Source organism: Protopterus annectens, chromosome 9.part0, assembly GCF_019279795.1.
Source record: "Protopterus annectens isolate FY-2018-M chromosome 9.part0, PAN1.0, whole genome shotgun sequence".
In the NCBI taxonomy this organism is placed as follows: domain Eukaryota; kingdom Metazoa; phylum Chordata; order Ceratodontiformes; family Protopteridae; genus Protopterus; species Protopterus annectens.
This window is the reverse complement of record NC_056743.1, coordinates 1069576690-1069603014: the sequence shown is the minus strand read 5'-3', so window position 1 is coordinate 1069603014 and position 26325 is coordinate 1069576690. Positions and strand designations below refer to the sequence as shown.

At 42.7% G+C, this 26325-nt stretch overlaps 1 protein-coding gene across 1 annotated transcript in view; it reads right to left on the bottom strand.

Moving 5' to 3' along the window:
• ESPL1 (extra spindle pole bodies like 1, separase) overlaps window positions 1-26325 on the bottom strand; it is a 2570648-nt gene that overhangs the window by 1965924 nt on the left and 578399 nt on the right. Inside the window, exon 9 of the mRNA XM_044083892.1 lies at window positions 4635-4779. Within this exon, the coding sequence (XP_043939827.1) occupies window positions 4635-4779 (145 nt within the window). The remainder of the gene's footprint in view (window positions 1-4634; window positions 4780-26325) is intronic.

Here is a 26325-nt window from a genome sequence, read left to right as displayed (position 1 = left end):
GTCTTAGGTCCCCCGTCTTCTTTGGCACCAAAAAGAACCTGGAGTAATAACCCAATCTGGACTGGTCTGGGGGAACGGGCTGGATGGCTCTTTTTCCTAGCAACTTAGACACTTCTGAAGCCGCTGCCTCCCTCTGATCGGGTGGTATATCAGGGAGGCGTCTGGTCATAGGGGGAAGGTTTATGAAGGGGATGGAATAACCTCTGGATATGATATGGAGCACCCATCGATCTGTCGTAATTGACTCCCAATTTGTCAGGTGCACCGTCAACCGCCCCCCGACTGCCTCCAGAGAGGGACAGCCGGGTAAGCCCAAGAAAGGTTCTCTGGACCCGAAGTTACGCGGTACCCCTCTGCCTCTGGGCCGGCGCCCACCTTGTCTTCCTCTGCCTCTAGAGGACAAGGGGTCCGAAAGCTGGATGGAACTGCTGAGACTTGCAGAACCACAGCTTCTTTTGCCCCCTCTGATTCCTTGAAAAGGATTGTTGGGGATTAGAGAAGCGGATTCAGACGGCAGACAGCATCGACCCGTCCTTCTGGCTTTGGACCAGCATTTCGCAAACGGTCTTGCCAAAAAGCGAAGACCTGTCAAAGGGTGCATTCGCGAAGGACTCCTTGAAGGGATCCACGAAATCGCAAAGACGGAGCCAGGTGTGATACTGCAAGACGACCCCGGCTCTGTTGGCCCTAACAGCTCCCTCCGTAGCATGGGAGAGTAGCCACATAGACATGTTAGATATGGATTTTAGAGTGGCCATACGAGTCGAAAAAACATTCTTGTCCTCGACCGACATGGACTCCGGGAGGGGGCTGCAGCGTATTCCTTAATCAAGTCTCGCTGTAACCTAATGGTATGTGCCATATAGTTCAGCGCCCTTATCGAGAAGGTCGCTGAAGCAAACATCTGCTTCCCAGTGCGGTCCAGCGCTCGAGATTCCATATCCGGTGGGTGAACCAAAGAACTCTCCTGTGCGAGTTCTCTCTTGGTGGCAGCCGTCACCAACATGGCATCAACAGGAGATCCCTTGGCACAAGACTGTCTATCCGTTGGGGGGGCTAAGGACTTTGTCGGGTCGTCTCAGGATTGGATCCACAGTGTCGGGCTCCTTCCACACCCTGGTAGCAATTAAGTCTACCAGGGGGGTCAGCCGGAGTAGACACCCAGGAGGTAGACGGGCCTGCCTCAAATGCCTGAGCAGGAGAGGAAGAAGAAGCAGATTCCTAGGGAAGCAAGCCCGCCATGATCAGCTTATTCTTCCTGTCCCTAAGTGCCCGGGGGTTAAATGCCGCACATATTGTGCAGGCCGTAGATAAATGGGCCACCCCCAGGAACAAAACGCACTGAGTGTAGCCATCAGCTGGAGAAAGCTTATGGCCACACTCAGTACACTTAGAAAAAACGGCTTTGGGCCCTTCAGTCATTTTGACTAAAACACTCACACACGCACACCCAAACACTAAGAGGGGAGGGGTGTCACACAGAAAACACCAACTTCTAAAAAAAAAATGAGTATCTAAATCACGACTAAAAGAACCCAGGGTTACTACTCACACGCACACTAAAAAGATACACCAGTTGAGAAAAAGTTAAAGAAAGGTAACGATCTCACCAAAAGCCAAGGACATCTTCAAAGGTAGCTGCTTCAGCCGCGGCAAAAAACGATCTTAGGTAATACAGCATGTAGCAGGGGATTATGGGTAGGGGGAGGAGCTAGGAGCTCGGATCTTGTAGCCTGGAAAGCTGCCGGCTCGGATCTGAGGTCGGATCAGATACACACAGGTTGCAGAGTTTTGGTCCCTGTGCAATGACCTCCAGGTCTGCAGCAGGACTTCTGCACAGGTATATGTGACAGTCCAGTACTCTGTGATACCTGTCAGGTTTTCTGGGAGCAGGTGGGAGGGCATCAGGAGTTAAACTGGATTCCTGAAAGACATCAACCACCTCTAAGATAAGAGGGATGGCCAAGGGACTGTGCTGGGGCAGGTCTTAGACTGAGGGAAGTCCTGGGATTCCCAGTGTAAATGTTAGGGGGTGTGAAAGGTTTCCTCAAAGGAAAAATCTTCAGGTGGGGAGGCAGAATGAATGGATTCCTCTGCATTTAAATCCTCATAAGCAGTCACAGGTTGTTCCTCTTCAAAACCTGAATAATCAGACTCCTCAGATTCTTGTTCTGTTAGCATTTCAGGAGAAAGGTTTCTTTTCCTTTTAGAAGTTGAGGCCTGACTACCCCTGATAAGGGTGATATGATCCTCTGCCATTTTAAGCATTTGAGTTTGGGAAGGAGGAGCAAAAGTAACATGGTGGCTAGAGGTAGTTTTCCTGGGAGTGTCCTTGCCTCCAGGCCTAACAATATCGGTCTGAGAGGAACGGTAGTCAGAAGAGATGATGTCAGTTTTTGTCTGGAATTGGTAGTGTGAAAGGCCTCCTTGGAAGCCGATGCCTGCATCGCAGCTCCGGACCCAACAGAGGCAAAGACAACCAAAGGCTCGGAAGACAAAGATATCTGCGGCATACTGGACTCCGAAAGGGTCTCGGTAGAGGCCTGTGAAGGAATCGAATCAGGCAACAGGGGCTGCAAAAGCACCTCACTGAATTCTGGAGAACTGACTACCTGCTTAGCGGTAGAGTCATTGGAAGGCTTGGCTTTGTGTGGTTTGTCTCTATATTTATCCTTGCATTTCTTCGGAGTATCTATGGATAGTTGGCTGACAGACGCCATTTCAGCATGCAAAGATGGAAGACGAAAATACCTGGCTATATATGGCGAATGGTTCTCAGATAAAAGAGGGCACAGAACTGGCAACAGGGGACATCGTGATCTGGGCCTAAACAAATGATGCAGTATGTGTGAAAGTCTTGGTGTGGTATTTGCTTTCCACAGGCGAGACAATTGTTAACTTTTTCGGACATCGGTTAGTGCAAGAAAAAATTATCTCCAACAGGGTACTTAGCTTTAGACTGTTTTCAGCTGTAAATCAAAACTCTGGTAGCGACAGACCAGCACACTTGCTAACTGCTTCTGCCGTGAGCTCCATGCCAAGAAAGACTGATGTAATGGTGTCAGCTGCTCTCCTTTATAGCACTGGCGACCTGACGTCAGGCAGCAAGCGACAGCAGCCGACAAAAACAATGACTCTGGTATTCGGGCCGGTTGAGGGCTACCACAGCAGGGATAACCTGCAGGTGATGACCAACAGTGAAACACGGAGAACATCAAACAGTTCTCAATATCAGTCTGGAAGTATGGATACCTGCCTTCAGGAAAATTCCATGGATAAACCTCTAGTGTGGCAATGATGTATATAATTAACATGTACAGAAAATCATCAAATGTGCAAAACTGCAAAACAGAGTAAGCAATGATGAGTGCTTAATCACACTGGTTTGTTCAAAGCATTATCTAGCTAAATGTACTTCAAGACAATGATTCAGAAGTGTGTCACATTCCAGTGTGTGCCACTGTGAATTGCACTAAAATGAGATGAGACGATGGAAAAGCTGGAGCATTCATCGCCAGGAATGACAGATAGCCTGGATAACAGAGGACCAAAGGGGGACTGAAGGGATTTATACAAGAATTAGCCACCAAAAATAAAGTTTCACTGAGTATTTACAGGAATTCAAATTAGAGTTAACATACAAATCTACCCATCTGCAAAGTAAGACTATCCTGGGAACATGCCACCTAGCCCTTACTGAAGGGATATGATGTATGCAATTAGTTGGGCTTCAGAAACCGAAGACAGCAGGGCAAGTACACAAAAGGTAAGAGATTACTGCGGCTTTTGGCCCACTTCAGTCAACGTGATCATAAGATGAATAAAAAAAAAATACAAAAATTAGTCAAACTTACACCTTAGTCACTTCTGTACATTTGATTTTGGTTGTATGGAAAGCATTGCTGCATCCTAAACTGCTTTTGTTTATTTAACATTAAAGTTGTTTGCTAACTTAACTTTTGTTTATTGTTGAACATTCTCTCTATTCAAACAGCTTTCATACCTTGGAACACAAGGGATGTGTACAGTAAATACAACATTCAGAGTACAGTTTCACTTAAGGACCTTACAAAAACAGGGGGGTTGCAAATGACACTGCAATACTCACACACCACCACACAATAAAGGGAATCTGATTTTTTTTTTTTTTTTTTTTTTTTTTAATGAATCTGGGCATCATACTTACTGCCTTCTAGATACACTGCTTTATTTCAGAGCCCAAGATGCAGAGTTCAATACACAAGTGGCTTACACCTAGAGTACTGGCAGCAGTAAGATAAACAAGTAATTTCCACACACACAAGTCTAATGTAGATCCTTAATCTACCATTTTGATTAGATGACTAAACAAAACAGCATTTCTAGGCTGATAGGTAAGTGGATAAATGGAAACAAAAGGATAAAAATATTACCTGAAACAGCAAGTTTTGCTACAGTAGTGCAAAGCCTTCACAAAAGGGAAGCATTTAATGAAGCACAAAATGTGGCTACCAAGTGCAAGCCATTAAGAAAAAGTACATTTCTAACAATTATGCCTGCAATAAAATGTGATCACAAAGGACTTTTTGTACAATGCATACTGGTAATATAACAATTTACAGTTGGAATACAACTCACAGAGAAAACAAACATACCTCCCTCATTTTAGACTCTAAAGTGCAGATATATAGCCAGAGTGAACCATGTGCTTTATCATCCAGCAGTCTGCTTTGGTTGTCGGGGGTTTCTGGTAACAAATTCAACAGCCTGAGAGCCTCACTCACAGAATCCAGTGCTGAACTATGGAAAATAAATCACAGAAAAAGTTTATCACCTTAAAACCAACATTTACTTGCTCTTACCAAAAAAAGTAAAATTTGTAAAATATTTTTATATACCAGCTGTCAAACATTACATAATCAGATGTGAGGGCATGTGATTCGGTTCCTTACAGCTCAAGCACAGCATAAGCTTTAAATAACTTCTTTTTTTGGTCTTTCTCCCCTTACTGTCATTTTGACAGCTGTCACTGTGCCCTTCTTCCTTAATTGGTTCTACTGGCATCCCAAATCACCCAGTTCCAATGCCTGAATTTGAGCTAGAGCCAGCAATGATACCAAGTGCCCTCGGGGGATCCATATGATCTACCCTAGTCCTTCCTCCCCCTCAGCTCCTGTGGCAAGATCCAGGGTCTGGCATACAATAGCATTTTGTGTTTTGCCCAACCTCCAGGTCAGCTCAGCCATGTCCCCACCTTGACTCCCCTTCCTTGGACATGCTCCTTTGTGACAACATCCCAAGTCTCCACCAGTCACCAAGGATCACTGTCAGACATAACAGGATGACCTGACCACCACCCTGGGATAACGGCCATTCATCCTTGCTGCTCCATCAATCATCCAAGCCACTAACAGAACAAGGGTTGACTGAGGCAGTCAGGAATTCATACTTCTGTTGCCAGACAGGCCTACACATTACTCAGAATTTTTCAGTTTGCTAAATACAAACTCATTCAATCCAAGATTCCAGTTTACGGATGTTAATTCAATAATGAAGCAGTTACTTTCCTAGCATGTCAAGTATCCAGTTAAGTACTGAACATTGCAAGCTCAACTGGGATAGGGGAAGATATAGTAAGTATACCTGCAGTTATGTACAATAAACGTACAAAGCTGGAACAAATGCATCACTGAACTAACTTGTGAAAAACTGCAATGCATATGACCAAGCATACTTAAGATGACAGAACACTACAGGAGATGTACTGAATTGTCTGGACCAGACATCACTTTCATGGACTGCTGCAAAGACAGATTACTAGCATTACTATGTCCATCTCATTACAAGTTAAAAGTTTACAGGCAGATAAGATGGTTAGCTTATTGAAGGTAATGAACAAACAGCTAGGTGAAACTTACAATAGGTGTAGGCTTTCTAACAGGTCACTGTTACAGTAGCCTATCTATATGGGCCCTGCCCACACTGCAAATGGCCATCCTCCAAAAGCTAAGAGTGCCTTTCACTACCACATCTGTCATGAGCTGCAGATGATCTCCAGACAGTTGAGCGCAAATAGCTTCAGAATATTTTTTGCTCAAGAGGGAGGCAACAGCCCTGAAAAAAAAAGTTATATACTCACCATAACGTTTCATCTGAGTAGTTCTACTTCATTTATCTTCAACCTGTGGAATACCGGATCTATATTGGATACAAGCCGGCAATCTCATTAGCATCTGCTCTAAGCTCCAAGCTCCACCCCTTACTCATAATACATCTCCACTACCTTCCAACCCCCAGATCGAGTTTGCTGATCCTTATACTGATAACCCAACATGAAAAAATACTTATGACCTATAACTGCAGTCCACAGGCTATTCACATGACAAGGTCCAGGGGAAGGAGGGAGGAATAGTTGAAGATAAATGAAGTAGAACTACTCAGATGGAACGTTATGGTGAGTACATAACTTCTTTATCTGAAGTAGATTACTTCATTTGGTCTTCAACCTGTGGGACAGAGTCCCCAGCTACTAAACTCCTGGGTGGCTCTCATGGAAGGATATTCCGGAGCACTGCGGAACCAAAGGATGCTCTCCTTCTAGAAGTCAAATCCAATTTGTAGTGAGAAATAAAGGTATGAGATAGGAACAAGTAGCTGCAGAACAAATATCATCCAATGAGTCTCTAGACCAAAAGGCCTCAGAAGTAGCCATGGACCTACTGGAATGAGCTTTCACCTAACCCGGAGGAAACATACCTCTGTCCTTATAGACCTGAAGGATGCATGAAATCCACCTAGCAATAGTGACCTTGGAGATGGGCTTTCCCAAAAAGGGTTTATAGGAGGACACAAACAGTTGATCAGATCTATGGAAATTTTTGGTCTTGGGTAAATAAAATCGTAACTGTGTATAAGCATCCAACAAGTGGAGTTTGTATTCCATTTTGTTAGCAAAATTAGGAAAGAAAACCAGTAAATTGATGTTTGATATTAACTGGTGATGCCACCTTGGGAAGAAAGGATTGACTGGCCCCAAGGGAAACCCTATCTTTGTGGAAAATCATATCAGGAACTTTGACGGACAAGGCTTGCAGTTCTGAAACCCTTTTAGCAGAGGTGATAGCCACCAGAAATGCTGTTTTCCAAGATAAGAATTTTAGATCTGTGGTTGCAGTGAGTTCAAAAGGCTGAGTGACGAAAGCTTTATGAACCATAGTAAAGTCCCACGGGGGAACAGGATCCTTGACAGGGGGGCGTAACAGTCTGGAGGAGGCTATTGAGGCAGAATTCTCACCCACATGAAAATGAGAAATGGCAGCCAACTGAACCTTGACAGCAGAAGAATTAGCTCCCTGTTGAAAAATATCAGCTAGGAAATCAAGAATGGCAGAGATAGGAGCCGTGGAGGGGTCTAAACTCCTTTGAGAGGCCTAAAAAGAAAAACATTTCCATTTACTGCGATACAGGAAGATTTTGCACTGTAATGCATCTATCCTTGCCCCAATGTAGTCTATCACCTGGACAGGATTTAGAAGTGATTTGGATGCGTTGATTGTGATCCCCGAATGCAGGGCAAGCTTTAAGAAATAATCCCTGGTTTGAGAAAGTAGACACCTCGTAGCAGCAGTGAGGAGCCAATCGTCCAGGTAATGATGGACCTGAATCCTCTGAAGCCTCAGGTGAGCCGCTACCACCGCCATCACTTTGGTGAACACCCTGGGGGCTGTGGTGAGACCAAAGGGTAGGGCTCGAAATTGGTAATGATCGACTCCTAGCCGAAGTGGAGGAACCTCCTGGAGTTTCGATGGCTTGTCTTCCTAGCAGCTTGGAAATTTCCTGTGCTGCTGTCTCCCTTTCCGCGGGTGGTACGTCTGGGAGGAACCACTAAGAAGATAGAGTATCCTCTGCATATGATCTGAAGCACCCAGCGGTCTGATGTTATGGACTCCCTCTCTGATTCTGGTAAAAGGACCTTTGAGGGTTCGAGAAGCTGATTCCGACGGCAGACAGTGTCTTCCCGTCCTTCTCACTCTGGACTAAAGCCTCTGACAGTCATACCAAAGAGAGTAAAGCAGTCAGAAGGGGTATTGGCAAAGGACGCCTTGAAAGGTTCCGAAAACTGACAGTCTGAGCCAGGCTTTGCACCTCATGGACACGCCAGACCCACCCGCTCCTTCAGTAGCAGGTGAAAGCAATCACATGGACGTGTTGGAGACTGCTTTCAAAGTGGCCATCCTCGAGGAGAATGAGTCCCTGTCCTCCTGCGACATGGACCTAGGGGGAGACTCCACCAGCTCCTTGACCAGGTCACGCTGGAGTCTCGTGACGTGGGCCAGGTAGTTAATCGCCCTAATAGAAAAGGTAGCTGAAGCGTAAACCCGCTTCCCTAAGTAGCCCGTCATCCGCATCTCTCGATCAGGAGGATGAACAGACTCTGAGCTAGTTCCTTCTTTGTGGCTGCTGCTACCACCATAGCGTCTATGGAGGAGCCCTTGTTCCACACTTGCCTATCTGAAGGTGGACTCAAGATCTTATCAGGCCTTTTGGGGATTGGTTCCAAGTAGTCCAGCTCATTCCAGGCCCGTGAGGTGATCAGGTCCACCAAGGGATATGCGAGAGGGGACACCCAAAAAGTAGATGGGCCCATGCCGAAAGCCTCCAGGAACACGGACTCGTCAGAAGAATGTTTGGGGGTGGACCAACCTCCCCATTGGCGAAGGCTTTCCATGATGTCTCCAAAGAAGACATCCTGAGGAGATGACCTGGGGGAACCTTCCCCATCATCCAAATCTGTATCCTCAGTGAGGGACTCGGTGGGGGGGGGGGGGGGGTCCAAGTGCCTCCTCTTAAACGTATACTTGCGAGGCACATCTCCAGTGGGGCTCGCCGAGGTGAACTCGCAAGCCACTTGTTCCTCAGGGGGTACTGTCTGGGGATCCTCGAGCACGTGCTGTCCCTCTGGTAAAATGATGGGATTCGTAGAAAGAGCCGAGGGTGTCAGGGTGGAGTCCAAGGGGATAGTCAAGGGTCTCAATCCAGCAGAGAGAACCTTTTCTACCACACTGAACACAGAGGAAGAAGAACCTCCTGGAGAACCAATAAGGAAGCTGGTCTCCCTGGATCAGATGTGAGAATCGGAGCTGAGCCCGAAGTGGACGTAGCTCCAAGGGAGGAACTTGGCCCGACAAAGCCAGAGCCTATGAAAATAGTTCCACTCCCTCGGATCAGACAACCAAGCTCCAGCTCCGAGAGCAGCTCAGATCAAGTTGGTCGGATCCGACATGCCCCAGGCAGCTGTCGGAGTCAAGGAAGCAGGTACCGTTGGCGCCAACCCACTTACTAAAGTCATCCTCGGATCAGAGTATTTCAACCTAGTGGACGGATTGGAGAAGGAGAAATCTGTGTAAAAAAGGGAAGCAAGCTCCCCCCTCCTGAGGGAGAGGGGGATGGCAAGACCCCCACCTGAATCTGAGTACGAAGGAATGTCATTATTTTATCCATGTCTACTTCTGATAAGGACCGCATGGACCTCGACGAGGCCACGGACTCCATCGTTGCAGGTTGGGGAACTGAGGCCCTAGATGGAGAGCGTGTCTCCTCCAGCTCTGGTAAAAATCTCAAAGCCGAGGGGAGTCATGGTTCCTATGCAGACTCTTACCAGGTGAAAGGAGGTCTGGGGACCTCAAGTTTCTCAGGCATGGATTTTGGCTCTCTTCCCTTCTCTCTACCCCTTTTCCTCTCCACTTCCGCAGGCTTTGAAACGAGAGGTTGAGTCCCAGCCTGGGAGGGAGGAGAAGCAAGGGAAGAGAGGAAGGAGAGGCAGCCAAAGCAGCCGCTGTGACTGAAGTCGAGGACGAGGCAACCGCCTCAGAAGTGGGAAGAAGTTCTTTCAGGGGCAACTTAGCCTTCCTGTCCTTGATTGTGAGTGGGTTAAAACTCGCGCATATAGAGCAGTCGGTACTTAGATGGGCAATGCCCAAACACATTACACAAAGTGTGGCCATCTGCTGGAGACAATTTATTGCCACACTCAGTGCACCTTTTAAACACAGGCTTATCAGCCATGCTGCTATCAGCCACTCAGACAAGACAGGGGAAACAAGTACAGAAAAAATGATTAGTTTTCACACAAACCACTCACCACACTCAAGCACACAGAACACACTGTGGAGGGAGGGGAAGCAAGTACACTAACAAACTAAGCTAAACAACAAAGATTAATTTCACGATGCCCAAGTGAGAGGACAAGAAGGGGGACCTATACCAACCACTATACTAAAATTTAGAGAAAAGAGGCTTCTTAAAAACTTTTAAAAACCCACTTACTACTTGGAGCTCAGGAAATCACGATGCTTCAGCAAGCAGCGGCAAACGAGATCCAGGGGCTGGAAGGTAATGGAGATGTATTATGGGTAAGGGGAGGCGCTTGGGCCAGATGCTAGTGAGATTACAGGCTCGGAACCAATACGGATCCGGTATCCCACAGGCAAATAAAATAAACTACTTCAGATACAATGTTAGAAAGCTACCAAACAGTAATTACATAAAAGGGTGGACAAATCAACACCCGGACAACACCAAAAAAATACAAACAAGAAAATGTGACTAGAAGGAGGGGAGGCTACTACAACATTATCTACTAAACTCTCAACTGTTAAAAGTTTCACTTACACATCTGGACTATATTCAAAGATTACTGCTATTTCAGCCTAAACTATGTGGGTAGATTACCAAAACAAAAAAAAAAAAAACAAAAACAAAAAAAAAAAAAACAAGGGGGCCAATAAATTAAGACTCTAGGAGCACATGAAGAATCCTCCTAGCAAAACCTATTCTGGACCTGAAGGAATACTGCTTGTAGTGCTTTATAAAAAAGTGTGCACTGAGGACCATTTGCAGCCTCTAGAATACTGCGAGTTCACTCTTTTCCAGAGAGCAAATAAAGCAGTTAAAGCTCTTCTGGAATGGGCTGCAACCCTGCATAAAAGAGTCTTATGTTGAGCATAATAAAAAGCAATAGCACAAGACAGCCACATATAAAAATATCTGTTAGAAACTGGTTGCCCTTTCCTATTACCTTCATGGCAGACAGATTATCAGATTTCTTGTAGGCTTGACTGTTTGACAGCATCAGAGTTGCCTGTAGACATCAGTGTGAGATCCTCTCACCCTCATTCTTTGGTTCAAGAAAGAAAAGTGTCAGATTAATAGGCTTAAAGTAAACAGAGACCACTTTAGGTGTAAAGGTAGTATTTATTCTCAAATATGGAAAACAAGGTAGGGTTGACTCACCATAAGAGCTTGTAACTTAGATAATCTCCTTGCTAATAGAGGAATGAGTAAAAAGTCTTCAAAGTTAAGAACTTCAATTCAGCTTCGTGATCTGGTTCAAATAGAGACAGCACATTTCGCAAGCACAAAGTTTAGATCCCAAGAAGGAGCCACCTTCTTCATAGGTAGAAGAATATGAAAAAAAACATTTCAAAGTCTGTTTAACTTGAGCATTAGAAAGGGGGAATTCCAAGGGCAGACAAATGTACTTTGACAGAGGAATACCAAAAACCACTGGACAGTAACTTTCACAAATAATCAAGAACCAAAAAAGCCTCCAGGCCTGAAGAGGATTATGGTTGTTAGACTAGCATCAAATAGAAAATCTTTCCCATTTGCACAAATGATGTTCTAGTTTTTTTTTTTTTTTTTTTTTTAACACTCCTTTAGTACCTGCTGCATACCCTCTCAAAATAAGGTTCCTTCCATCATCCAGGCAGACAGTGAGTTTCTAAACTGGAGTGCATTAACTCCCCATTTTGTGTGAGGAAATCCAGTTTGTGGAGAAGCTTGTGGTGATCAATTTTGGCCAAATGTAAAGGAGAACCACAGCTGCCTATATCAAATGGGAGTCAAAGTTTTTGCAGAGTCCTTAGGGATCTTTTGAAGGATCCTGGATGTCAGCTGAAAGGGTGAGACACACAGAAAAATTCCCTTCAGGTAAACTGATCTGCTTGAAGTAGTCTCACAATTGTATCAATTCTTTGAAATTCCAGGATGAAGTTTCCATTTGTGGGCATCTGTCTTGGTCTTGCTGAGCTTTTCAGCGAGTTGAGTTTTGCTCTGACAAAATATAGGAAGTTATGAAAGTCACTGATCAGAGTTGCTACTTCCCCCTGAGCTATCATTGCAAGTTGGCAAAGTGATTAAGATCTGGTAACACCCTTGTTTATCCACCACATTAATGTGGTGTTGTCTGTATACCTGCAGAGGTCCTGTGGACCACAAATGATTCTAAGACCTTCAAAGCATTGTTAACTGCCAACATCTGATATTTATGCACATCTTTATAAAGGATCAGACAGAGCTTGTGCCAATACCACCTTTGAAACCTCTACCAGTGCCAGGTCTGAAGCACTGATGGTGACCAACAATGAGAGGATTAAGAAGGGAGAATGGAAGAGAAAGCTATCTAGTCTACCAAACATTCAATCTCCCTCTTAAATCCCAGAACTGGAATCTGAAAAGACAAAGGGTGTAGATGCAGAGTCCTGACTGATCTGAGATAATACAGTATTTTTGTCATGTGTAATCTGGCCAGGAAGTATGAGAATCAATGCCATGTACCACAGAATCCCAAGAAACTCCCTTTCAGATGCATGATTTTGACTGAAGAAACTCGAACTGACTAAGTCTACTTTGTCTGGAAGAAAGGCTCTTCCTATGGTAAAGTCCAGCAAACATCCCAAGAAAAACTTTCTGTGAGAAAGGATGAGAGAAGCTTATTTGAAAACTCAGAGTAGAAGCTCATGAACAGTTTCTAAAAACTTTTGACAGCAGTTTGTAAAGTTAAGACCATCATCCAACTTTGGAAAAATGAGAATGTCTAAGTCTGCAGTAAGCAATGACCGGAACCAAGCATTTTGTAGTTCCATTTGGTGCTGTAAATACAGCAAATCTGAAATGCTCTGCAATGGGGATATACTGATACGCACCCCTTTATATTCAGCTTTACTATAAGCGCCAGAAAAGGAAGTACAAGAAACAGAAGAGAATGGGGGGGGGGTCATAAAGGTTACAAGAGGAGTACATTGTGTACATTTTCAACTACCTTTCTGAATATTCTTGAACTCAGAAAAGTTACTTCAAAGTGTACACAGTGTAGTGTTAACCTTTACGAATCCACCCCCTCCCCCAAACATCCTAAACTTTGGAATCTTGAAAAAAAGGCTTACAAAAGATCAAGTACATGCCTTCAGGATCCTTTTGTTTTGGAAACTAGAACGATTCTTGAATAAAAATCTTTGCCTAAGAAGTTGGGGGCCACAGGTTCTAGAACTACAAGAAATGTTACAGGAATGGGAAAAATAGAAGTATCCAGCTCCCTGGACAAGATGGGATCTCTTGGAAAGGAAGAAGGGATTCCCATTCCAAGTGTACTGCTGCTGGATTACCTTTAGAACCCAGGTGTCTGAGAATCTGATACCAAAAGGAGAGGTGAAGTCTCAGAGTCATGGAAAGGCTGTGAGGTTAAGAGTGGGAGAGAGCGCTTGAAAAGATGTATACTCATGCTCAGAGGACTGTCCTTGATTAGACTTTCCTTTTTTTTACAGCCTCATTTATACTGCTTTTTAAAAGCTCATTTGCTTGTTGCTTAAACTGCTTATTGGATAAGGGAACTGAGGAGAAAGGGACATTACCATTTGTTTTAAGAAAAACAAAAAAGGAATTAAAAAAAAAAAAATCAGAGATTCCTGGAATCAGTTTTCTCCTTTCATCACATTTTTTAAGCACTTAAGCTGCTGAAGATCCAAAAAGAACCAGTTTTCCCAAAGGAGCATTTAAAATGTCAGACTGAACATCAGAAGACAGAGAATAAAGCCAAGCAAATGTGTTTATATCATGTTATCGAAAGATGAAAATAGTGAACACTATTTCATCGAACCTAAAATATCTAAACCACATAATATTGAACATTCAGAACAGTGATTTTTTTCCCTTGGGGAAAAAACTTGCTATTCCAAAACACATACACACAAGCACACCTAAAAAAACATCAATACACACACATACACTTATACTCCTACAACTAACCCTACACTTAACTATACATACACTATCTATCCACTTACCTTAACCCAAACCCTAAGGTCCGTCACTATCGCACACTCACCTAACTCGCCCTAACTCACTTAACCCACCCCTAACCCACCTAACCTGTGCCCTAACCCTAACTCACCTAACCCCGCGCCCTAATCCTAACAACCACACAATCGCACACTTACCTAAACCCGACCCGTAAATTTCCACCACAGTGCAGAAAATAGTGAGGCCACAGAGCTGGCCAACCAAATTCTTTCCCTAGGAAAGAATTTGGTGCTCTGCAGCTTCGCTATTTTTAGGGTTTGCTCAAAACGGGTCAATATTAGAACATTCGAAGTTTTAAAACTTTGATGTTCTGATACAGACCCAAGCAAATCTAGCCATAAATGATACAGAAGCTACAGCTCTGGAGGAAGAATCAGCAGACTCAAACACTTTAAAAACATGTTTAGTGATACAAGAAAGAATTATTTACCTCAGAATGAAGGAAGGTTAGTCATTTCTGCATATTCAAAAAAAAAATCCTTACCATATATTTTCTTCCATAATTACCCACTGCATTCCCACTGTCAATGGAGTTAGCAGTGGTTTAGAAGTTGATCTGGATAGAGAAACTACTGCTGGATCTGCTTTCATACTAGAAAACATGTACCTTTATATATGGGGTCACCTTGTATAACTTGTCAGATTTACGGGGGACAAGAGGCTGACTATTAAGTAAAGTAGAAGCATTAAGAAAAATGAACACCTCTTGGTCGACAGGGAAAATGCACTAAAACGCGAATGCTCAAAACAGCGATTTCCTTCCCTGGGAAAGAAATCGCTAGCACAAACACACACACTTTCAAACATAACGTGGGGGGATGGTACCCCCCACACCTCCCCAACTAAATATACCAATACTGAGACTGCACTACAGTGAGGAAAGGAGCAAACACACAGGGATGGCCAAGCGATTTCTTTCCCACAGAAAGAAGTCGGTGTTTTGAGCATTCACGCTTTAGTGTGTTCGCTCTGTGTGTCGACCAAGAGGTGTTCGATGAAACACCTCTTCGGTCTTTTAATATAGACCCAAATAAATGGGAAGTAGAAGGGTCCAAGCAAAGCCCATCTTAGACCTGGAAAAGACATCTAATTTAGTGCTTTGTACAAGTATTCACAGAGGACCAAGTTGCTGCTTCTAGAATACTTCTAGTCCAACCCTTTCCAAACAGCCATAGATAAAGCCAAGGCTGTGGTACAGTAAATGTTGACCTTGTCTGAAATAGTTTTGCTATGATGAGAACAAAAACTAATAGCTTAATACAATTTGGAAATAGTCTGCTTTCTCAGGTTGCCCCTTGACTTCACAAAAAAGTGAACACATTTTCAGAAGTTGTGAAAGATTTTGTTCTGTCAAGGAAGTACTACAACTGTCTGTGGACATCCAAGGTATGAAATAACCTCACTCTCATCTTTGGTTTCTGGAAATACAACATGGAGACAAGAGACTGGCTTAAAGTAAACTCTGATACCAATTTAGGCATAAAAGTAGGATTTGTTCTCAAAGCAAATGTCTCCACAGTAGAGGAGAAAAGGATGACTCGTCTTAAGAGCTTGAAACTCCGACACTCAATGCAGACATCAAAGCAATCAGCAAAACTGTCTTCCAGGTCAAGAACTTAGTCAGCCAAATGTGCTGGTTCAAATTCAGTGTTAACTTCAAAAACAAAATTAAGATAAAAGGGAAGCAACACCACTTTTCAAGGAGGATTGTTATACAATGCACATTTCAAAAACATTTTAACACAAGATTGCCTTGAATGAGGGGGATCTGTGGGCAGATACGCTGAAATGACTGGCAAATGAACCTTGCATAGAAATAAGACGGGCCCATAGGATACTCGCTGTCAAGTACTGTAAAAACAAAGAAACACTAGCTCTGAATAGGTACAGATTCTTTTGCTGGCACCAACTAGAAAACTTTTTCAATTTGTTTACATACAGCTCTCTAGTAACAGGCTTCGAGTCCTTTAGTAACTAATGCATACTCTCATAGAAAAGGTGCCTAAAAGTTAAGACTCTCCCATCCAGGCAGTCCGCTTAAATTGTTTTGAGTCAGGATGCATTAAGCACCCTTGGTCTTCTGACTAAATCCAGAACATGAGGAATTGTGTGGTAATAGTTCCTGGCCACCTTCAAGAGACAGAACACCACTGTTGCCCAGGCCAGAAGGGAGTCAATACAATGATCTTTGGGGAATTCTAGTGAACCTTAGGAAGTACCCTGGAAATCAGTGAAAAAGGTGGAAACATACAGGGACACTGCTGTCCAAGGAAAAGAAAAGGCATTTGCCTTCCAGGCCTTCTTGCATGGAGTTCTAAATAGAATTATACCAGTTGAATGCTTAGAAAGAAGGCAAAAAGGTCTACCAGAAGAATTCCCCACAGTTAAATAAAACCTTAGAAGACCCCCAATTCAGTTTCCATTTGTAAGAGTCTGCGCCTTGGTGCTGCTCAGCTTGTCTGCCACATAACTTTGCACTGCTGGCACGCAAGATGCCTGCAAAGTGAGACTGTGCTGAACAGCTACATCACATAACTAGTCTGCATGGGGGGGGGTTAAGATCGGCCTTTCCCTTGCTTATGTATTCTAACTCTAACTTTAATTTCTCCAAGTTTCTTAGGTTTTTAATACCATGACAGGAATGGACCCCATTCCTAAGCCAAAGTATGATTAAAATTTGAAAAATGAACCAAAAGACAAGTTGCAGGACGACAGATCCTCTTTATTAAAACACACCAGCGCTTTTGTCAATGGTATAAATGACTTCTTCAGACTGGAAAAAAATCACACTACATTCTCTACATATATGAGATAATAAGAAAGTCACATGTTTTCAATTGATCAGCTTCAACCCAGCCTGTCTTAAAAACACAGTACATATATTATTTCTAAACATACAAGACACACAATATAGTTGAATTGATATACTCTGAACATAAAATATTTTAAAAAGCAAATTCAGCTTTCATCTTTAAAACACAACTAATAGAAATATCTCTGAGCCATGGGGTATACTGGCATTGTATTTTATTTGCCACTTTAGTTCTTTATACTGCAAAAATAAATCTAATTGCCCCCCCCCCCCCGGACCCATTTCAACTTTTTCCATAGCCATGTATTTAAAATGTTCTGGGTGGTTGTTGACATGTTTTGCAAATACAGTCTTTTCATCTAGACTTAAAATGTCATACTGGTGTTGGTAAATCCTCTTTCTAAATGCCCTTTGCACTTGCAAAACATGTCAAAAACCACCCAGAACATTATTTTAAATGCATGTTTTCCAGTCCAACTGATACAAATCCTTTTGGGGTTAGCCAGTCACTCCAAAACTGAAAGTTAGGACAGGAAGAGCAAATTAGTTTATAGTTTGCACGTTTTCCTAGATGTCAGAGCCGTTTTCAGTATTGATTTTTTTAGTCTTCTAAAATATTACTTACCAAGTTTTATTCACATTTGTTCACGCTTTATTGTTGATCCTTCATCAGTTCCCAAATATGTACAAATTCTCTCTTGCTCAAGTTTTTATATCCCATTCCTGGGCCAGGCTGATGTTTTCTTGGTGCTGCAGCTTTCCTTTAAAGGTTGCTTTTGCACATCTATAAAGACCAAATGACATTATCTTCTCATTTTGACCACTAGCAGTTGTGCTTTCAGCTCCTCATCTGATGAACCATACAGTTTTAAATAATCCACAAAAAGATGAGAAGTCTTTACACTTTGTTTTCTGGGAGCCAAACTGTAGCCATGACTTAACCTGTTAAGTAGACAGCTTGATGGGTTTAAAAACAAGACAAAAGAGCAGTGGTGACAAAGTCACCCTGGAATATCTCCCTTTGAATTTTTATCCCTGGAAGAAGTCTGTCCTTGATCATGGCTTAACTCCAAAGTGGTTTGCCACTGTTTCATGGTCTGTGCAATGTAAAATCAATCAGTGTAGGATGTATCTTATACATTTTAAAGCACTCAACCTATGAATGTGGGTTACTGTCAAAGGCTTTTTTGCAATCTATCCATGCCATACTTAGATTCTTCCCTTTTTACAGTTCATTATGACTTTAACAAATGATCCTTTGTTCTATATGATTTTCTTGCAATATCCTTTTTTCTACTGTCATGATTGAGTTTTCTTAACTCTGACAGCATCAATTCCAGTGTACAGATTAGACTTCATCAGAAGGCAAGTTATTGGTCTACAGCTTTTAGATAGCTTGCAGGTTAGTTCTTAAGGAGTATTGTTTCTGCTGTTAACCAGGTTGTCATCTGTTTAGGGAGCACACACACATTTCTTACTCATAACTAAGTCTTTATGTAAAGATGTTAATACTTTTAGCCAGAAGTTAAGTACTGCATCTGGGCCTGTGGTTTTCTAATTAGCAGCTTTTCTTAACTTGGTTTTATTTCTCTGGGTGTTACTTCATCCCATTTCACATCCTGTACATTTGAACTTCTTATTCTTTTACTTCTTCTATCCATTTAGCATCTTTATGTTCCACAGGGCCTTCATAGATATTTCTCAAAAATCTATCTACTTTTTTTTTTTTTTTTGCTGTTTTAATCCCTTTTGCCTTGTTTCCCAATTCTCTACAACATGCTTTTGGGTCATCAATAAATTACTTATTTTGCTATTTTCCTTGATATTATCTGCTATCTTCTATTTTTTCTGTCTGTGCTCATATTTTTAGTTTATTTGCAACAGGGCACAATAAATCCTGATCCTTTGAACTGCTTTCATCACATCTATCTTCAGAGTATTTCTGCTGATCTGTTCCCTCTTCTTTATTATAACAATAGCACTTCTTGTCTTAAATTCTTTATAGTTTTCTCTTGCCTAAATTGCTTTATAGTTTTTTCTATTTGATACTTCCATGATGGCATTTGATGTCTCCACTTCCATTCCCTTACTGCCCTGTGTTTTTGTGGTAAAACTATGTGTTATTAATTTAGCTGCAGAGTAATATATCCTATTTACTTCCATTATACTGCATGAACTTCTATAAACAGTACTAATTACTGTGTTCATTTTTTTTTTTTATTAAACTTCTAACTTTTTGTGTTTTACTGACTTTTGGTTGTCTATTTCTTTCACTGACCTTACTGTGTTTGTCCCTTTCTACTAAATCAAGCAAGTCTTCTCTTGGATCATTTTCTTTAAAACTGAGGGCACATTCTTTGTTCTCCATTTTCTGTGATCAGTCTACAGAAAGTTCCAGAGCATCTTCCTTTGCCACTTTCTCTTAAGTTTCATTCTGCGTCATCTGCTGCTCTTTCATATGGGAAACTCACTAGCCCATCACTCCACAACATTAACTGCATCAGAGTTGCCACAGTTTCCTCTTCCTTTCCTTGGTGTTCACTCCAGCTGAACGTTTGTACTGGTTTCCTATGGAAAGCTCCAAAGTATCTTCATATGGCAACTGATCAGATGTTTCCCATTCCACTGGTTTCTCCTAAATTTGAGGATCCATTGCACTATCCTGCTGAGGTCTTCTCAGAGTTGGATTTTCTACAATAAATCCTTCACTTCACAGGTAATCCATAACTTCAGTTTCTATTTATTTAACTTCTTTAGTACCAATCCTCTTTTTCTCTTGGTTTTCTTATTTTTGTATTGTAAAATTTTCCATATCCGGATGCCTTACCTGTATTTTCAAACATTTTTGGTGCTGCTCTTTTTGTATTGATTAGGTTTTTCCTTTGCATTAATATTGCACATTAAATATCTTCTTTTTCCCCTTGTTCGTATTTCTGCAGATGTCTCCTGCTCCTCTTGTTTCTCCTTATTTGGGGGACTTGTTGTTCCATCATGCTGTGATATAACCTGTGTTAGACTTTCTACACTAATTCCTTCACTTTGCAGGTATCCCGTAATCATAGTTTTTTAAAGTTGTACTTTACTAATCTTCTGTTTTATGTTAGCTCTTTGTGATCTTATTTTTTGTATTGTAAATTTACAATATCTGAATGCCTTTGCCTGTACTGCTCTTTGAATATCTTTGGGGCTGCTTTTTTGTATCAATTAACTTGGCTTTCTCCTGTGCGTAAATATTGCACCATATATCAGATCTCCCTCCCTTTCCCATGTCCATATTTTTTTAAAATATATGAAAACTCTCAATTTTGTTCTTTATATTTTTGCACTTCCTCAGTTGCTTTTCCAAACAGCCCAAGGTTTCCTGGCCTATGTAATGTTTTCATAAATCTGTTGCAGTAATGAACACAAATTTGCATTTGAAACTTTTGATATATATACTATGGTACTCTCTCTCTAGCTACCTGGAAAGATCCAAGGGAGCACAGGTGATTCAGACCATTGACCGCCTTTATAACAGCTAGCATTCACTTTTGTGTGCACCCTTGTGATTGCATGTATGCGTGCACACACGTGCTTTGGTCTGTTTTGTGCCAAACGTATTGTACTTTTATTGTTCTGTCCAAGATGTCTGCACCGACAGACTGATTTAGAGCAAAAGAGAAGGGGAGCCCTGTATTCAAGAGAAATTTTAACGTCTCCACTGAGTGATGTACCTTTTCACAAATCCCAGACCTGAGATTTGAAGACATGACTGCTGATGCTGGAACCAAAAAGATTTCAGATACCATTTGCATCTTTCATGTGCAGACTTGCAGGAGTTATGAAAATCATGAAAGCCATGACACCCAAAGTCCTGAGGTACTGTCGCGCAATAACAGAAACCCGAATGGAAAACCCCTGTAATAAATTTAAATATAGATCTATTTTCTCCTGTGGAAGAAAACTTTGTAGTGAGGTGTCTAACAGGCACCCCAAAAACAATCATGTGTGATGGAGTCAAAATTACTTAGGAATGATCTTTTGGAATCCCAGCCCATGTGAGAGACTCCTGACACTTTGAAAAAGACTCTGCAAAGATAAGAAAGTCATACCAACACTGAAAAATGTGGATACCTTGTAGTCTGCAATGGGCTAGAACATGAGCTAGACACTTTATGAACACCCCTGGAGCAGTGGCTAGACCAAAGGATAAGGCAAACCACCAATAATGTGATCCAGACACACAAAACCTTAAGGAATGCCTGAAATCTGAAAGGACAGTAGTGTACACTTACCATAAATGTAGATGTTCGAGTGTATTCAATGTTGCAGTCATCACATTTGGGTTATCTGCTTGCAGTAGCCCTCAGTCAGCCTGATTAACAAAGTCTTGGGTCCTGCGTCGGTTGCGGTCCCTTCTTCCATTACGTCAGGTTGTCAGGGGTATAAAACATGCAGCAGACACCATTACATCAGTTTTTCTTGCCCCAGATGTCAGGTGCCCCCCTAATGGGAAGCAATTAAATCTATAAATATAAAAGGTTATACCCTCCAACAAAAATGCAAATACATCAAAAAAAGCTTTTCAGCATAGTAAAGTAGAGTAGAGGTATAGCCAAAAGAAGAAAGGGGGCTGGAGGGAGGGTAACCAGGGCTGCAACAGTGAATACACTCGAACATCTACTTTTATGATAAGTGGACACAACTGTACCATGTTCTTCGTGTTTCACTGTTGCAGTCATCACATTTGGGTAGATTCCCAAAGCTAAGGATGAGAGGAGGAATTTATATAGCATTAGGACCAGCTATAAGGCCCTGCAAGACTGCAGTGGCAAAGCCAGCTCTGGATTTAGAAAAAATTGGCAGATGGTAATGCTTGGTGAAAGTATGTACTGAAGTCAAGGAAGCAACTTCTAGGATGTCCCTGGTAGGGACGCCTCTGAGAAAGGTTGTAGAGGTAGATGCAGCCCTGGTTGAGTGGGGACTGATCCCCTGTGGGATAGGTTTTCCATGGTGCTTGTAGCAGAAATGAATGCAATGGCCTATCCATCTGGAAATGGATTGCTTTGAAATGGCCTTCCCCTCTGCCCCTGCAGCAAATGCCACCAGCAGTTGATCAGATTTCCTTTGAGGTTTAGTCCTGTCCAAGTAGAATCTAAGCGGTCTGTGCACATCTAAGGAGTGCAGTATCCGCTCCCATTTGTTCTGTGGGTTAGGAAAGAAGGTTGGCAAATGAATGGACTGATTAAGGGCCACACTGTATGCCACCTTGGGCATGAAGGAGGGATTGGTCCTGAGAGACACCCTGTCCGCATGAAAGATGATGAAAGGCTCCACTGACATGAGAGCCTGTAATTCAGATACCCTTCTTGCTGAAGTGATTGCTAAAAGGAAAGCTGTTTTCCAAGAGAGGAATTTTAAATCTGTAGTGGCAGCTGGCTTGAAAGGAGGAAGGGAAAGCTTTTCCAATACAAAATTAAGGTCCCAGGCTTGAGTTGGGGCATTCATGGGTGGTCGTAGATTTTTGGCCCCTCTGAGGAACTGCTTAAGCAGTGGAGGTTCTGTGTTATAATGAGCTGAAATGGCTGAGGCATGAATTTTGATGAAGAAAGACAGGCTCTTGTGAAGCATCTCAGTTAAGTATTGTAAAATCTGAAGTAAATTGGGCACTGCTGTGCTCATCCCTTGAGATTGGTTCCAGGCACAGAATCTTTTCTATTTTCAGCATAAGATTTTCTAGTACTAGGCCTCCTTGCCTCTAAAATGATAACCATCACTGGTTTACTGAGGGATGGTAAAGGAGAGATTAGGTAATTAGCCAGGCTGTTAGGTACAGTGTATGAAGCTGAGGGTGCAGAATCTGGTTCTCCTGCTGATACAATAGGGTAGGACTCTGAGGCAGGTGCCATGGGGCCAACAGTGACGCACTGAGCAAGAGGGGGTACAAGTGCTGGCTTGGCCAGTCTGATGTAATCAAAATCGTCCTTGGTTTGTCTTGTTTGATCTTTAGTAGTACTTTGGAGAGCAGAGGAAAAGGAGGAAAGGCATAAACCGATAGGTTTTTCCAGCTGAAGGACAGAGCATCACCTTTTCAAGCTTATTTGCGGGGAGTCCTTGTGCAAAATTTGTCCAAATGAAAGTTCTGGGGGGATGCAAACAGGTCTACCTGGGCTCCCCCATTTGCTTGTTAACATGTTGAAAAATCCTTGCTTCCAGCTTCCACTCATGTGGGTCCATGAGGTTTCTGCTGGAATAGATTGCCCATACATGTCACACAGAGTGACTCTTTGGCCCTCTTCAAGAGGAACCTTGACGATTGGATGGGAGAAAGGAAATTCACCCCAGGGATCACGTCAGTCACTCTGCTAGACAGGGGTCCAGGGAAGTAAACAGTGTGGGAAGAAATAGCCAGGGAATTGTTATGGCTAGGCTTGTATAAGCCCTAGGGCTGATAGCCTAGTGCCAACCTATGAACCTATGCTTAGTTTGTCTGCCAGTGTATTTAGTTTTCCTGGCAGGAATTGAGCTTGTAGATGCACTTAGTAGCTCAGGGCTGTGTTCCACAATGCCATGGCTAGTCTGCATATGGGGTAAGAATGTGTACCCCCCCTGCTTGTTTATGTACCACATAACAGTGGTGTTGCCCGTCTTTACCATCAATTGTCCTAGAAGAATGTGGCCCTTGAAGGCTGTCAGAGCATGCTGTACATCTAACATTTCTTTTTGACTGATATGCAAGTGCATTTAACTTGGGTTCCATTTGCCCTGAATGCACTGCCCTGCCAGGTGAGCCCCCCATGCATAATCGGATGTGTCTGTTAGGGTTTGGGTGGCAGGGGTTGGTGTGAATGGTAGTCCCTTGTTTTGGTGGCAGGCCTCTGTCCACCAAAGAAACTCTAGGCATAGGCAACGTAGGATAGGAATCATTGCTTCTAGATCCTGCAAATGTTGACACCATAGGCTTTTTAGATATCATTATAGTTTCCTCATATGTAGTCTTGCATATGGAATCAGAAGAATGCAGGAGGCCATGAACCCCCAAGGCTTATAGTATTTGCCTTGCAGATAGGGTTTTTGTGGTCACTTGTTTGAAGTAGGTTGTCAAATTAATTTCTTTGGTGTGAGGAAATCCATCTGGGAAGTTGTATTCAGGCTTGCTCTCAGAAATATGATTTGTTGACAGGGTACCAGGTGTGATTTATTTTCGTTTATGGTGTACCCCAGACAAGTTAGCACTCTTTGTACAAAGGCCAAATGATTCATAAGTATGTCCTGGCTTTCTGCCTGAATTAAATAAAGCGTCTAGGTATGGGTATATTTGAATATTTCTTTGCCTGCAAAATGCGATGACTGGGGCTAGGCACTTTGTGAATACCCTGGGCGCAGTAGATAAGCCAAAGAGCAGTGCAGAGAACTGGTAGTGATTGTATCCTGCTTTGAAGCGTAGGTATCTTCTGCAAGATTCCCTGATTGGGATGTGCAGGTATGCTTACTTTAGAGTGTTACCATCCGGGCATCTTTTCCTAGCATAAAAAGCAACTGAAGAGTCAGCATCTTGACTTTTGGAATCACCAGAAAGGTGTTTAGAGTAGGACAGGTCCAGAATAGGATGCCATGAACTGTCTTTTCTGGGTACCAGGAAAAGTCTTTAGTAGAAACCTTGCCCTTTTTCCTCCTCTGGTACAGTTTGAATAGCCTTTATGTTTAAAAGAGAGAGTATTTGCTTTTGAGATTTGCCCACTGATTTGGGGGTAGATCTGGCCAACCTTTTGGCATTGGTAATGTGTGTAAGTAAAATCTGTATCCTTGGGACACTATATTTAAAACCCATTTGTCCTGGGTAATGAGTTCCCAGTTTTTGGCCTACACACCAATCTTTCCCCCCTAAAGGAGCATTCAGTTGAGAAGTGCTCGGAAGTTTTAAAATCAAGTCATTGAGACAGTTTTCCATAGTGGGGAGTCTTACTACTCCCAGATTTGGAAGCGGAATCCCCCCACTGCTTAAGTCTTGTGCGTACCCTTAGACAGAAACCGGGGATTTCCACTGCATCTTGGTTTGGATTAAGAAGACCTGAAAGGAGCTGGAAAGGACCAATTCTTAGAGGGCCAATGCCTACTAAATCTTGGAGGCTGAACTTGTAAGAAATCTTTAACAGTTTGCATAGATTTAGCTTTATCTTCCATCTTTTTAAGAACTTCCTCAGCTTTGTTGCCAAATAGGCAGTCCTGATTTAAGGGAGCATCCAACAGTTTAGCTTTAACATAATCAGGCAAAGATTGCTCCTTAAGCCAAGCATGCCTTCCGAGTACAGACCCAGTGACAGCAGCCCTGCAAGAGGCTTCTAAAGAATCAAACCCACATTGCAAAGTATGTTTTCCAACCTTTTTAGCAGAATGCATTCAATCCTGTAATTTCTTATTTTCAGCACAGTCAGGAATCATCATTTTCTGTTTAAGCAATCCAATAATACGTTGTTGATACTTAAACATACAAAACTGCCAGTTTAAGGCCCTAATGGCCAAGGTTGCAGAAGTGTAAACCTTCTTACCCCATCTATCCAGCGCCCTGGAGTCTCTATCAGAAGGGGGTTTTGGCAGTAGAGGCCTTAATGCCCTTGGGTCCCTGTGAAATAGTCTCTGGATCTGCAATAGGATTTTTAAAAAGGAAATTGTGAGAATCAGGAACTGTGTACTATCTGTCAGGTTTTCTGGGAGAAGGAGGAAAAGAATCAGGGGCCAAACTAGATTCCAAAAAGGCATCAACAATGTCTAGTACAGGAGGTATGGCTAAAGGCCTTTGCTGAGGCAAGAGTAAGAAATCCCTAAAGCCTCTTTTTCGAATCAGAAAAATCCTGGCTTTCCCAGTGGAAATGCTCCCTTAGAGTGTGCAAGGTTTCACCAAAAGAAAAATCCTCTGGAGGGGAAGCATCAGAATCCTCATAAGAAGATAAGGGTAACTCCAGATCATTAGAAAAATCAGAATCCTGGTCAGAAGATTCACAAACAATTTCAGTCCTAGGTCACTTAGAAGAGGGTGGTTGGCTTACCCTGATTAAAGTTAAAAGATCTTCAGCCATTCTTATTTGTTTTTTAGGCATAGAGGCCTAAGCATGCAGCCTGGGTGTCTGTTTTCTAGGCATGGTTTGAGGTTTAGGCCTTAAAGAAGGAGGCGTCTGTTTAACATGCAAGTCCGTAGGCCTGAATACACCGTCAGAAGCCGGTGCCTGCACAGCAGCTCTGGATCCATCCAAGGTAGACACATCTGCAGATTCCACAGTTGAAGCATCTCGCAGCATACCAGACTCTGAATGGGTCTCAGTAGAGGCCTGCAAATCAGAAGTAGCAGGTATCAGGGGCTGCAAAAGCACCTCACTGAGTATCAGTGAACTGGCTTAGAAGTGTCGGCAGCTTTGGAC